The sequence below is a fragment of the Doryrhamphus excisus genome, chromosome 8 (assembly GCF_030265055.1).
Source record: "Doryrhamphus excisus isolate RoL2022-K1 chromosome 8, RoL_Dexc_1.0, whole genome shotgun sequence".
NCBI lineage: Eukaryota > Metazoa > Chordata > Actinopteri > Syngnathiformes > Syngnathidae > Doryrhamphus > Doryrhamphus excisus.
Window position 1 is genome coordinate 11,404,942 of NC_080473.1, and position 12,188 is coordinate 11,417,129.

The 12,188-nt window shown below is 43.6% G+C and overlaps 1 protein-coding gene across 1 annotated transcript; it reads right to left on the reverse strand.

Moving 5' to 3' along the window:
* Positions 1-351: 351 nt before the first annotated feature.
* mettl16 (methyltransferase 16, N6-methyladenosine) lies at positions 352-10,913 on the reverse strand. The gene is made up of 10 exons (XM_058079932.1): positions 10,796-10,913; positions 10,433-10,570; positions 6,651-6,838; positions 6,420-6,560; positions 6,059-6,174; positions 5,722-5,864; positions 4,230-4,299; positions 3,269-3,358; positions 1,141-1,314; positions 352-1,056 (listed from the first exon to the last, which is right to left on the reverse strand). The coding sequence occupies exons 2-10, from the start codon at positions 10,558-10,560 to the stop codon at positions 493-495; spliced, it is 1,614 nt and encodes a 537-aa protein (XP_057935915.1). The 5' UTR covers positions 10,561-10,570; positions 10,796-10,913; the 3' UTR covers positions 352-492.
* Positions 10,914-12,188: the final 1,275 nt, after the last annotated feature.

Sequence of the window (12,188 nt, forward strand, 5' to 3'; positions counted from 1 at the left end):
TTCACAACCCCATCATAAATAGTATCGACAAACTCGGGATATTCTTTCGTAATGTACGTCTGGGAGCATTTCACGTAACTATGGTGACGCACTTCGACGTTTTGATATGCTTTATCGCGTAAAAATACTTTTGTGTGACGGAATTGTAGCAACAAAAACATAGAAACCAAATACACCAAAGCTAAACAATTGTCTCCCTCTTGTGGGCATTCGAAGGTACTGAATGTGGAACACGTAGTCACAATTCCAGTGGGGACATTTGCACAGTCCACTATTAATTAGGTCGTGAAAATTGTACATTATGAAATCCTGTTTATCACAAGCAAACTATTACAGAAAAACGCCATACAATTTCATAAAAACAAATTTATTCCAAATGTTTTGGCAATTTTAAAGCATAAAGTATAAGTGTAATTGTGATTGCTGCAAAGTTTGAATAAATGTGTGGTCAGAGTATGGTGGCAAATACGGTATAAAAATCACCATGACTGATTAGGAATTTGCAACAGACTTTAAAAGAGTGTTCCTTAGGAACGTGCACAGCTGGTTCATCAGGTCTTTATTGTGACCCTCTACCCAGTGCATCTCGACCACTGCATCGCTGTCCTCATTCAACACATTGAGCAGACACTTGAACAGGAAGTGTTCCACCGACCCCGGACTGCCTGATGGTTTTAACGGGGGCTCGCGTGTTTTTGCAGGGCATGCCCCAGACTCCATTTCCTTGTGCTCACCTGCAATCTTTTCCACCAGCTCCTTTTCTGCTCCACCTGTGGTGTGTGTTTCAGCTGGAGGGGATCCATTACCAATACGCTCTGCAGGTGGCCGCTGGTCAGCTGACTCCTGTGAGGGATCCTCCTGCTTGTTTTGGCTAAGCGGCAACGTGGAGTTAGCAGCCGCTGCTGCGGCGGCGGCACATTGAGGTGCTCTGGGCAGCTCTCGTAATTGTCGAGTTTGCTCGCGTCGCTTCTGACGTCCGTGGATCCAAGTGTTCTCCACAGCCGTTAGGAGGAGGCTCTGCTCCTGCTCTTGGCAAGGAACACGTTTGTGTAGCACCTACACGTCCGATAAACAAGTGCATAGCAATCAAGTTTCTATATAGTCAATTCCTGGACTAAGTCATCTCCACAACTAACTCACCCGAAGCTCAGTGAGCGTCTTCTCAAGCAGGGCTGCGATGGCGTCCGCAGGATAGCATCCAGTGCAGCCCAAAGCACGGGCCTTGACCTGGAGCTCTTTAAGAGCCACCTTTGGGAGTGTGAAGGACAGAGGCTTCCGTGCTTTCTCCAGCTTGCGCTTCTTACTGGGGGGCGACTAAACCCAAGGAGAAACCAACAAAGAAGAGAAAGCATGAATACATTCTTCACTTTAGATCATCAAGAAATGTTTTTTTTGTTGTTGTTATTATACAGCCAAACCTCCATTTTCGTACTCCCTGGCTTTCAGTGAAAATGCCTTAGTTTTCATCCAATATAGCATTGAACCAACTAACCACACAAAGCAATTAGAATAGGATGGAGGGCTATATCCATCATGGACACAAGAGGGCGCTCCAACCACACGGTCACCCCTCTGGATGTGCAGGGACGAGCTGCTCCTTCTAATGCCCTCTCATGTCAAAGCTGTAATGGCGCTTGTGTTCATGAAAGCCAGCCCTGCGTGGCCACAGAGTGGGTGTTACATGTCACTCGGGAAGCTCTGTCGGCCGGCAGGAGGGTGGGGAAGGAGGCCAGGAGGGTCTGCAGTGATGGAGCAGACGGCATGGCTGACTGACCTGCAACCGGCAGTGTGAAGGAGCAGGCGGTGACCTTCACAGGTCGCCACTGTTGTGCGAGGCGGGGAGATGGAATAAAGTCAGCAGTATTTATTTCCTCTATGCCACTCTGAGTCTTTTAGAATTGAGCATGTTTCACTATGACTAAATGCAATGGTACACCACTGTAAACTGTAAACTACAAAAGTAATCAATGGAAACCTCTCAGACCGTGTCAATCAAAGCCGGAATTACTGATCTGGTTCTTTTTTTCTGAACATCATTTGATGCTGTTGGTTTCAGGTCAATGATGTTCCCTGGAGACATACAGTACATGTACACACCGCTGACATGTTTAATTAGGGGCTTTGTGATGGATGGTGCCTTATCTTTATGTTAATGTGCTTCTTTCACCTGTCTTCAACCCCTTCCACACACCCACACACGCACACACACACACACACACACATCCTCAAAGCTGCCCATGTCATTATAAACATAAAAATCAATCAAATCTGTCAAGCAAAACCTGTTTGTCAAAGGCAACCTTGACATTTATATAAAATATGCTGCCAATGCAAGCAGTTTGCTGCTTTTCTATGACGTTAATAAACCTACTGTCTATATGCAACACAATAGACCATCTTGGCCATAACACACACACACAGAGGCAGCAATGTTCGGCCTCGGGGCTCAGATGTCCATGTGTGCATGTAGAGTTACAATGTCATGCGTGGCCATAAGAAATACATAGATGTATGGTTTATATGGTTTATAGTTATTAAAGGATAGATAAATGGCTAAGTGTCCACTGGCCCGAATGGTACTAAAGGGGTTAAGTAGGTCACGGTTGCATTGGCTACACATACCTTTAAGACTACATGGAATATTAATGAGCCTGCCACGTGCACACACACACACACACACGTATAGACACGTATGGCTGACATCCATAGGAAGACACGCAAGTGGGCAGAATTAGTCAACCATGGTATGGCATTCTGCATGCAGCAGCCTCTGTCAAGTAAACATACGTGTGAATGTGTCGGGGGGGTGGGGGGGTGTCGTCACAGGAAGAATGTAGGCCAATCATTCTGCTCAACTGCTTTTCTGCTAGCTAGAAAGGCCAAAATAAAATAGCGTAGTGGAAGAAACCACAAAAACACCACCACTCCCCCCACACTCACCTCCGATGGTTTCTTTTTGGCGACACCCCCATCATTCCTGATGCTGTTTACTGTTAGATCCCCAACATTCACTGTCCACTCAAGACAAAAGCCAGTGTGCGTGCACATTTCTCGCCCTAGCAACTGTTGCCAGGCTACTGCAAAACTAAAAGCTCATAAAGCTCTCCCTGGAGGAGGAATAAGAGCGTGTGATGGAGGACTGAAAGGCGCAGTCGAAGGAGGTGTGTTACAGACGAGATTGATTTGGGATTTTGGAGAACATCCCAACCAGCAGGGGGAGACCGGCCCGAGCACTCAAGTGACCCATTCCGGGCCTGCGAGGACTTACGGGAACGATGACATCATCGTAGAAGCTCCAGGCCAGCGCCCACCGCATGGTGCGTCCCTGGCAGAACTCTGTGTGCGTCACTTTGGGTACCTGGAAACAGACAAAGCTGTCACCACTATCATGCTAGCTCTACATCAATGCTACAATGTCATTTTTTACACCCAACATAGCTGCCGACCTTGAAGAAACACCCCCCTGACCCCCACCAAGTCATCTACTTATTATCATAACAGACTTTCTTTTGTCAACCACTGCTTGATGACATCCGCCCATCCGGGTCAGTGAGTTCTACGCTTCTTAACGGTGGGTGAGAAGTAGCAAGTGTGGAGTTTTGATTTGACGAAGCAACACATGTGCGAATGGAGCACTTTGCAGCCTGACAAAACCGCTTCAGCGTCACTAAAGTGACATTTCCACCAAGTGGGCAAAAAGGTCAGAGAACATTTGCTGTGGAATAACACACGAGGTGACATGAAGACACTCAAAAAGGCACTAAGAAGTGATTAAAGACTTAGCATATTTAGATACAAGTCTCCTTCCTCCCTGGACGCTTACCAAAGCTGACGGAAACCTCATGAGGGTGAAGATGGAGGGTACCACAGGACTAGGGTGTCTTCATCTTTCTAGCATGTGAGCGAGGTGACTGGCACGGGACTACAAGGCTTATGCTTTCAGGAGTCATGAGTGGGGCTATTAGTTCCGGCTAATGTCACTCACGGCTGTTTAGAGAGTCGGTCATGCACCGCAAGCAGAAATCAGCTCATTCGCGGCTCGCTTGTGACAAAGCTCGACTGACACGTTAAGACACAAGTATTTGCACATTTTGGTTTGTGTAACATCAACAGTAGAAGGCGCTATCATGGTTGTTTTTAACATGTACAGTCATAGTCATACTATTTAGCTACTGGTGCTGGTGCAAAGATGCCCCAATGAAAACATTTGCATTGGATGGACGACTCACCCCTTGCTTCCTCAGCTCTTCTTTCAGTGGTGCCAGGCTACATTTCTTCCCCAGCATGCAACTGTACCACCTGCAGAAAGACCCGTCCACAGAAGTAAAACACAGGATTGTTGTTTTTTAACTAAACATGCTCGATGAAGCAATTAGTAATCGATTATCCAATGAATCAACAACTATTTTGGTTTTCGATTCATCGCAAATGTAAATATCCTCTGATTTTAGCCTCTAAAATGTGATTTTCTTTTCAATTTCCTTAGTCTTACATGAAAGCAGATCTACTATCTTTGTGTTTTAGGCAAAGCAAGACATTCAGACAACAGCTCTGAAATATAAAGTTAGAAATTTTAGAAATATAAAGTTTTTCATAATGGATTTTCTATTTTCCATACTTCATAAAAATCAAACACAGAAAGTGGTTTTCCTACATAAGAATTGTGAAATGGCTGTGAATACATGTCAGTTCTAATAATAAATGACAGTGAGCCATCATTGGACTACTGTGGAACTACATGTGATGTCCCTTTTAATCAGCAGCATCAATACAACATACAATATAAAAAAATAGAGGTCATAACACCCATTTGCTATGAAAATGCTGAGCTGGGTGTGTCTGAGTGTACAGATGCATGCATCAGGTGACACAATGAAATATTAAACAGCATTGATAGTGCCAGATGTGCAACATTTTGAGTGTGCAGCTGCAAAAAGATGTTGATGATTTACATGCCCAGTTTTTTGAAGTGCAGCAATGTGACTTTTTTTTCTAACCAGAGAAGAGCCCATAAATTGAGATGATTATCTTCTTCTAAAGTGCGCTTTCGCACATGTTGTATTGAAAAAATGGGGGCGGGGTGGTGAGGGTGTTGAGTCTCAAAGGGCCAATTGGTGAAGCCGACAGTGTTGCCATGGACACCTGCTGGCTCTTTTTGTCCCAACATGCTTTTTGGGAGTGACAGCCGGCTGCGCTTGGCTTAGCCTGAACGCCAAAAACCTCAAAATGAAAGGTTCGGTTTTACGCTCCATCTTGCCTGTTAACAGGCATCATAGTCACTGACACACACACACACACGTGTGTGGCATGTCGTATTTGTTTTAATAGTTGAATGCTGAAGCTCCCTCACCCTCTGCTACCCTGGTGACAGCACTGTGACAAAGAGGGGGGTGTGGTGAAGTGGCGCCGGTTGGAGTCTTTCCCTCCCACCCAAACACAGCTGTTCCCCGTGGGCTCCCAGTTTCAGCGTTGGGTGATTATGTGCCAAAATCATTAAAGCCACTATAAGTGACAGCTCCATCAATGGGCATGCCCATTTCCCACTTTGGAGTCTCCTCTACAGTGGAGCTCTCAGGAGCAATTTCAACCTCTCCAAAATGTAACCGTCCATTTAACACATTTTTACCACTCTTATCTGTAATTTGCCTTCATGCAGCACATACCCGCACCTTTCAAAAAAAATGTGAAATTTAGAAGGTGACGCTTTCTTTTGTTCCTCACCGCAAGCGTTTCTTCAGCTGCAGACTGTCATGAATGATCCTCTTAACAAACTCCAGTTCGCCACCCTCCGCCATGATTTCCGTCACCCCGCCCGTGTTCACAGAGCTGGGAGGAGGCCGCCGTGCATTCCTTGAATTGACCCCCTGCAGTGAGCAACAAGACAGACAGAGCTTAAGATCAAATCCTATTAAATGTCTGTTACTGGATGTGTAAACAAATACTGTTTAAGGCGGCGTTATATTCAAACTCGACCAATCAAATGATTTCATTCGAAAAGTTCAACCCTCCGCTGGTGAACCGGTTGGGGGGGAGGGGGGGGGGGGGGGGAGAAGATCACCTTGGCTTCGAGCTGGTTGGCAAAAAAAGGAGGGTTGCACATGCAGAAGTCGTACACAATCTCGGTCTCTTCTTTCAAGGCGTCCATCAGCAGAGTCTTCTGGGGAACTTTGACCACTGAGGTGAGCAGAATAACAAAAGTGTAAAGCATGAAGGTATCAGCTGAGTATCGTGCATTCACAGTAACACCACCATCGTGTAAAGTATGAGGGTATCAGCTGAGTATCGTGCATTCACAGTAACGCCACCATCTGACCAGTGTGCCAAGCAACCGACCCACACTGAGCAGAAACAGCCACACACACTGTGCAGGTAGATTAGTGACACAAATAGACACAGCGGCGACAGCAGTGCACACTCACCTTTAACGAGGTCAGACAAATGGTTCTGCTCCACGTTTCTGGTAGCGTAGTCAAAGCAGATATCATCCACCTCAGTGGCAAGGAAGAACCAGCCGTTCATTGTGGCTCCCAGCAAGGGGTAGATACAGGATGCACCAGTGCCTGCAGGGGGAAAAATATATTTAAAGTCACTATTAGCAATTCAATATAACATGAATTAAATGTGACCCAAATATCAGAACGTGGCGGTACCGATGTCAATGCCTCTGCGTGGTTGCTTCTGGCCATCGATGAGATCCTCCACCCAGTGGATGTAGTTGAGGCGAAGAGGCACGGTGGGGATGAGGCGCTCCAGAGGAATCTCAATGGTCAAACCAAAGTCCTCCTTGAGCAGGGTGCATGTCAAAGCTCTCACAGCTTCCGGCTCTTTGAAATTTACTCTGAAAGTTACACAAGAGGGCCCATAATAAATTAAGTGCAAGTTTCAAAGTCAATTCTATTTATCTATTCAAATGAGGTACTCTGCCTTGAGGATCTATTTTAGTATTGCTCCATGGAATCACTTTTTAAGCATATTTAACATAAATATTTCACTGATGGCAAATCTAGTAAGACCACCTTATGTGTGATCTCAAATATGTCTCATTTGCAGGGTTGCAAGAAAATGATCCCAACTATTTAAAGATGTCTGCGCACGACAATGACAATCCTACTGTGTCAACTGCACTAATTTACCAGACTTGCTCTGTAACTGCACCTAATTAACCATCCAACCTTGTGCACTCCCTGCACCATACCACACACCATAGATAAGCAACTCATTAATAATCCGTCCGCTGATAAAGACAATGAAATTCAAATTTTCACTGTAATTAAGACCTCCCTTCCATTTTTATTGTCAATTCTCAGCCCCTAACAATGTCTCCTACAGCATGCTGAACCATTGCAGCTGTCACGGCTGCAGCAGACAGAGGGAGTGGGGGCGTAAATGCGAATAATTAAAGCTTTGCTGAGTGCTTTTGCACCTTGGCAGATGTAATTAGACACATCCCAGTGCTGGCGGCGTCTGGCACCCTCAGAGCTCAACACAAGCGGTTCTGAATGGAATACAAGGACATTAAAACAAACAAAATACAAAGCCGCCCCAAACAAGGAAAAATGTAACCATCGTTTTCATTGTTAGTCATCCTCTTATAGTACACTAGCTCACTTCTCTTGAATACTATTCATATATCCTTATTTGTAGTAAAGAAACACACAGTCTGATGTTCTTTTGAACTTTACTGCTGAGATCTATCACCCATCAGCAACGTCACCATTCACAGTCAAGGTGCATTCATAATTATGAACATCACCATTACAACTTCCACTACACAGTATTTTGTAACCAATTTGCATTTCAGGACATCGAACACCACACCTTTTTGTGATTGAGCTTGAATTTGTCAAATGATGGCGCTGTTATTATTATTGCTACATGTAATAAACCCGACTAGAATAAAAAGAAGAAAAACCACAGTCTCACAGTCTCCATCTTTGCTTCTTCCTCAGTGACTTCATCACAAAAAGATCAATATTCAAGGAGCGGGCCTGCTCAGACCAACCTCTATTTTTAGCCCTGGGGTGTATATGTGTGTGCTTGTGCACTGAAAAGCAAGTGCAGCGCTGTATGTCTCCATGGCAACCCCACCTACTGAACAGAAGATGGGAGAGCACGCAAATCCGGCCACGTTGGAGCAATGGCCGACGCCAGACGGAGCGTGAGCGTGCCCGTAGTTTACGTCTATGCTGCCACGTGGGTGCACGGCGGCGTTCTTACTGGTTGTGGCTGAGAGAATATGACATTGGACAATGTCTTGTTACCAAACTTTATTTGAAGGGATGACCTTGTAAGTATATCTGCGTATGACACTGCACATTTTTAGAAACAAACACTGTCTAAAAATGCAAAATGCAAGCTAATTTGACAATGACTGATGGTTATTATTTCACTGTCTACTATATATTATATATACTGAATATATATGTGTGGGAATATACATACATAATTTAGCATGTGAGGTATTGCACACTAAATACTACTAAACTACCTCATACCTACTCCAATTCATACAAACAATTTTTCCAATTGCTAGGCAACCACTCAATCCCTTATCCCTACTTTGGGAATTGGAAAACATGGAAATCTTTTCACATATAATCACCACCCAGCACTCCCCCCCCCAAACAAAAATATGTAAATTTAATGTTGCATTCTTAATTGTCATCATTGCCTTCTGCTACATAACTCATTACCCACCCCAAACAACTCAAATCAATTTCTCCATCCTAAGCTTATCACACAGTCTGCTATCAGTCCTTAGCACAAAATGACAGGAGGCTTATCCCCCCCGTTCCCCAAAAAGAGTTCCCACCCCCAAACCAAAATTACTGTGATCCCCGTACTTGCTGCTTCTTGACTTAAAAACCCAGTAGACTAACTGCAAGCACCCACAAAAAACCTAATCCCTTCCCTCCACTGATGGAATGACAGCCTGCTGACCGAGATTTCCAAATCTCGGTCATCCCTTTTTGTAAGAAACTAAATTTTACTGGCAGAAAATTGAAGCTTGAGGATGTCCTATTTTACAGTATCTTTTACTGTTGAATATTGTCGAGGAACCTAAATACTTACTAACATTAGCCGACCCCCGGGTTAGGTCTGAGCTGAATGGTTTGGTTCGCAACATAGCAGAAAAGTGGCAGACATGTTGATTAGTGCTTTCCACAAGTCAAAGCTGATGTGTGTCAATATCTTGTTTTACCATAAACAAAGACAATAGGTCTACTCTAATGGATGACTAAGGGAATTACAAAACTGGCAAACACATTTATACCACATTTATGACCAGTCATGCTGGTCATTGTAACTATAGCAACTGTTATAGTTGTTTGTGTCACAAAAATGTCTTAAAAGTGATGGACCAGTGTTGAGCATTGACTGTTACCAATATGTATACAGTACAGGGCAAACGTTTGGACACACACAACACAACTGATTGGTCACCACCCAATGGCAGGGCACATATAAACAAACCAAAATAGACCAAAATCTGGCAAGTATTGCATTATCACGAATGCGCCTGTTATTACGCAGTCAGAGTGTAAATGAAAATGACAAAATTGTTAGTTGGCTGCACGGCCGTCGAGTGGTTAGAGCGCAGACCTCACAGCTAGGAGACCAGGGTTCAATTCCATCCTCAGAGTTTGCATGTTTCCCCCTGCATGCATGGGTTTTCTCCTATCCCAGTACTCCTGTTTCCTCCCACATTTCAAAAACATGCTAGGTTAATTGGTGACTCCAAATTGTCCATAGGTATGAATGTGAGTGTGAATGGTTGTTTGTCTATATGTGCACTGTGATTGGCTGGCCACCAGTCCAGGGTGTACCCCGCCTCACGCCCAAAGACAGCTGGGATAGGCTCCAGCGCCCCTCGTGAGGATAAGCGGTAAAAAATGAATGAATGAATGAAAATGAATGAAAGTTGTTAGGTAGAAGTGGAAGACGTGTGTTCATGTCTCACATACGGATTGTGGATGATGGCAAAATTGTTTATTTAAATTCCATTTTCTTTGAGCCTGCCAATTAATGATCATACAGTACATGCTTTGTATATGATCTAGGCAGGTACAGGTACATCATGCAAACTCCACATAGAGTGTGACAAACGTAAAAGTAAACAACAATGTGCATGGCGTGCAATGAAACCATGTTGTGTGCCATGCCAATACATTTAAAGCACACTACATATTCCACAATGACGATCGACAAGCACAGGCAGACGACTTGACACCAATATGATGCACAGAGGCTCACACTCATTTGAATAATATGGAAAAGAGCAAATTGTCTCTACACTGTCCACAAGTGGTAGCATTAACGTGTTTAGAGGGCTAATAGTGGTTAGAGACTGCACTACTAATGCCTGTTTCAATACATCAAACAATGCTGCGAGGGAAATTGGTGGATGAATAATATATTTTGTAGTACTTACACGGCTCGTCCACTCAGACTGGTGTTGACATGCTGTTGGAATTCTGGATATTTGGAAGCCAAGTAGGCAAAGTCTGGTGGTTTGTCTTTGTAGCGGTTTCTGGGATGCATGGACTTGTTCAGAGACATAACCCCAGTCCTATTACGATAGCACAAAACCGAAAGTTATATTCGGTTTTCCCGTCTTTAAAAGATTCCAAAGCTTAAGTTTAATTTTCTAAGAGCTACCAGAACACGCTGTGCCTTTAATGTGAGTAGCTTCAAATGTTACACTATAGCTAAATGTATTCTAACGTAAGAAAGACTGAAATTCGAGTTATTCTAAAAAAAAAAAAAGCTACAGCTACAACTTAGTTCAACGTACCTAAATAATTCGTGACTGAATGCTAAATTAACCGCGTTCTCCAAACGTTTCCCAGCCTCCCGCTTGTGCTTCCTGGTTGTGTGTCGTCATTACTGTGCGACCACGCTTGATGATGCCGTTATGAGCGCGAATGTAACACGCTTAAAATGAACTTTGAATTGAATTGAATTTTATATCTTAATGTAACATCTGCTACATCATTCGGCTACATTATAGCAAAAAACTATGAAATTAACATTTTATATTTAAGCTATGAAAAACGACGTGTGGTTTCCTCTTTACTTATTGTCCATATCCAGCCTTTCTTCTTGAGTTATTTTGAGTATGTATATATATAATTTATGTATGTATACATACACACACACACACACACACACGCGTATATGTTGTGCAGTAAAACAGTCAACTCAAAAAACACATTTAACAGACAGCAATTATGCAGATTTCTTTTTATTATATTGCAAACAATAATGACATCCAGGTATATTGTTAACAGTTTGTTCAATGTAGAGTGAGACCATAGTGGCAAAAACATGAACTCTCCTGTAAGAGCTTGTTGTGCAGTCCGAAGCCCTCAATGAGGTTCACAGGCATGTTAGAGAGGCCTGATGGACAGGAGCAAAATTTCATCAATGGGCCCACTCGCAAGCCAAAGCAGAGAGGAAAAGGATTGTTTGGGACTTGCAAAAAATGTTAACCTACAGGAGACACACTTGCATACAATACAAGCAGCTCTGATCCACAGATTCTTAGAAAAGGGGACCCATAAAATCAGATCATTGCTCTTTGAAAAGCAAAAGGAGGAATGAGGGCTTTTCAGTCTCACATGTCATCGTGTAGCCCTGAGGGAGTGAGCATATTTTTTCTAAAATTAGTCACAATGCTGGACCAAATAGGGCTACTATCTTGAGCTAACGGTCTTCATTTTTGGCATCAGCTTGAACTTTGGCATTCTTATGCCAAATTTAACTACAAAGTTCGCAGAATCGCCGCCTCCCATCTTTACCCTAGAAAGTCAGACCTTTAGGAGACGCTCACCACGCAAAACGTATGAGGAACACCAGAGGGAGAGTTGTAATATTCCCTTTAAAAATCTCCTTTGGGACGTCACAGCCAGACACAATATTCTTGAACATGTAGTAATCGCCTTCAAAACAGTCCCAACAAAATCAGTCCCTCCCATAACAGAGGCATACCAAGCAATCATTTTCCAGTTTGTGTCCATCAAGGCATTTCTTTTCCTAAAGTAATGGTGTTTAGACAACCCATCCCCTTGTGTATGTTCCAATGCTAGGTCATAGTACACCTTTAGCAGGAGCTTCAGCAGCAGAGCACCACATCCAGTACACACGTGAAAATAACAATGCAGCAAAGAAGCCAAGAAGTTTATTAT

Bases quoted from the DNA above. Each gene is read 5' to 3' on its own strand.
- mettl16 (XM_058079932.1), bottom strand. From the start codon at position 10,560: ATGTCTCTGAACAAGTCCATGCATCCCAGAAACCGCTACAAAGACAAA. The intron at 6,175-6,419 runs GTGAGTGTGCAC...TGCTCACCTCAG, and splicing joins TTTGTCTGACCTCGTTAAAG to TGGTCAAAGTTCCCCAGAAG. The intron at 4,300-5,721 runs GTGAGGAACAAA...GTCTTTCTGCAG, and splicing joins CAGCTGAAGAAACGCTTGCG to GTGGTACAGTTGCATGCTGG.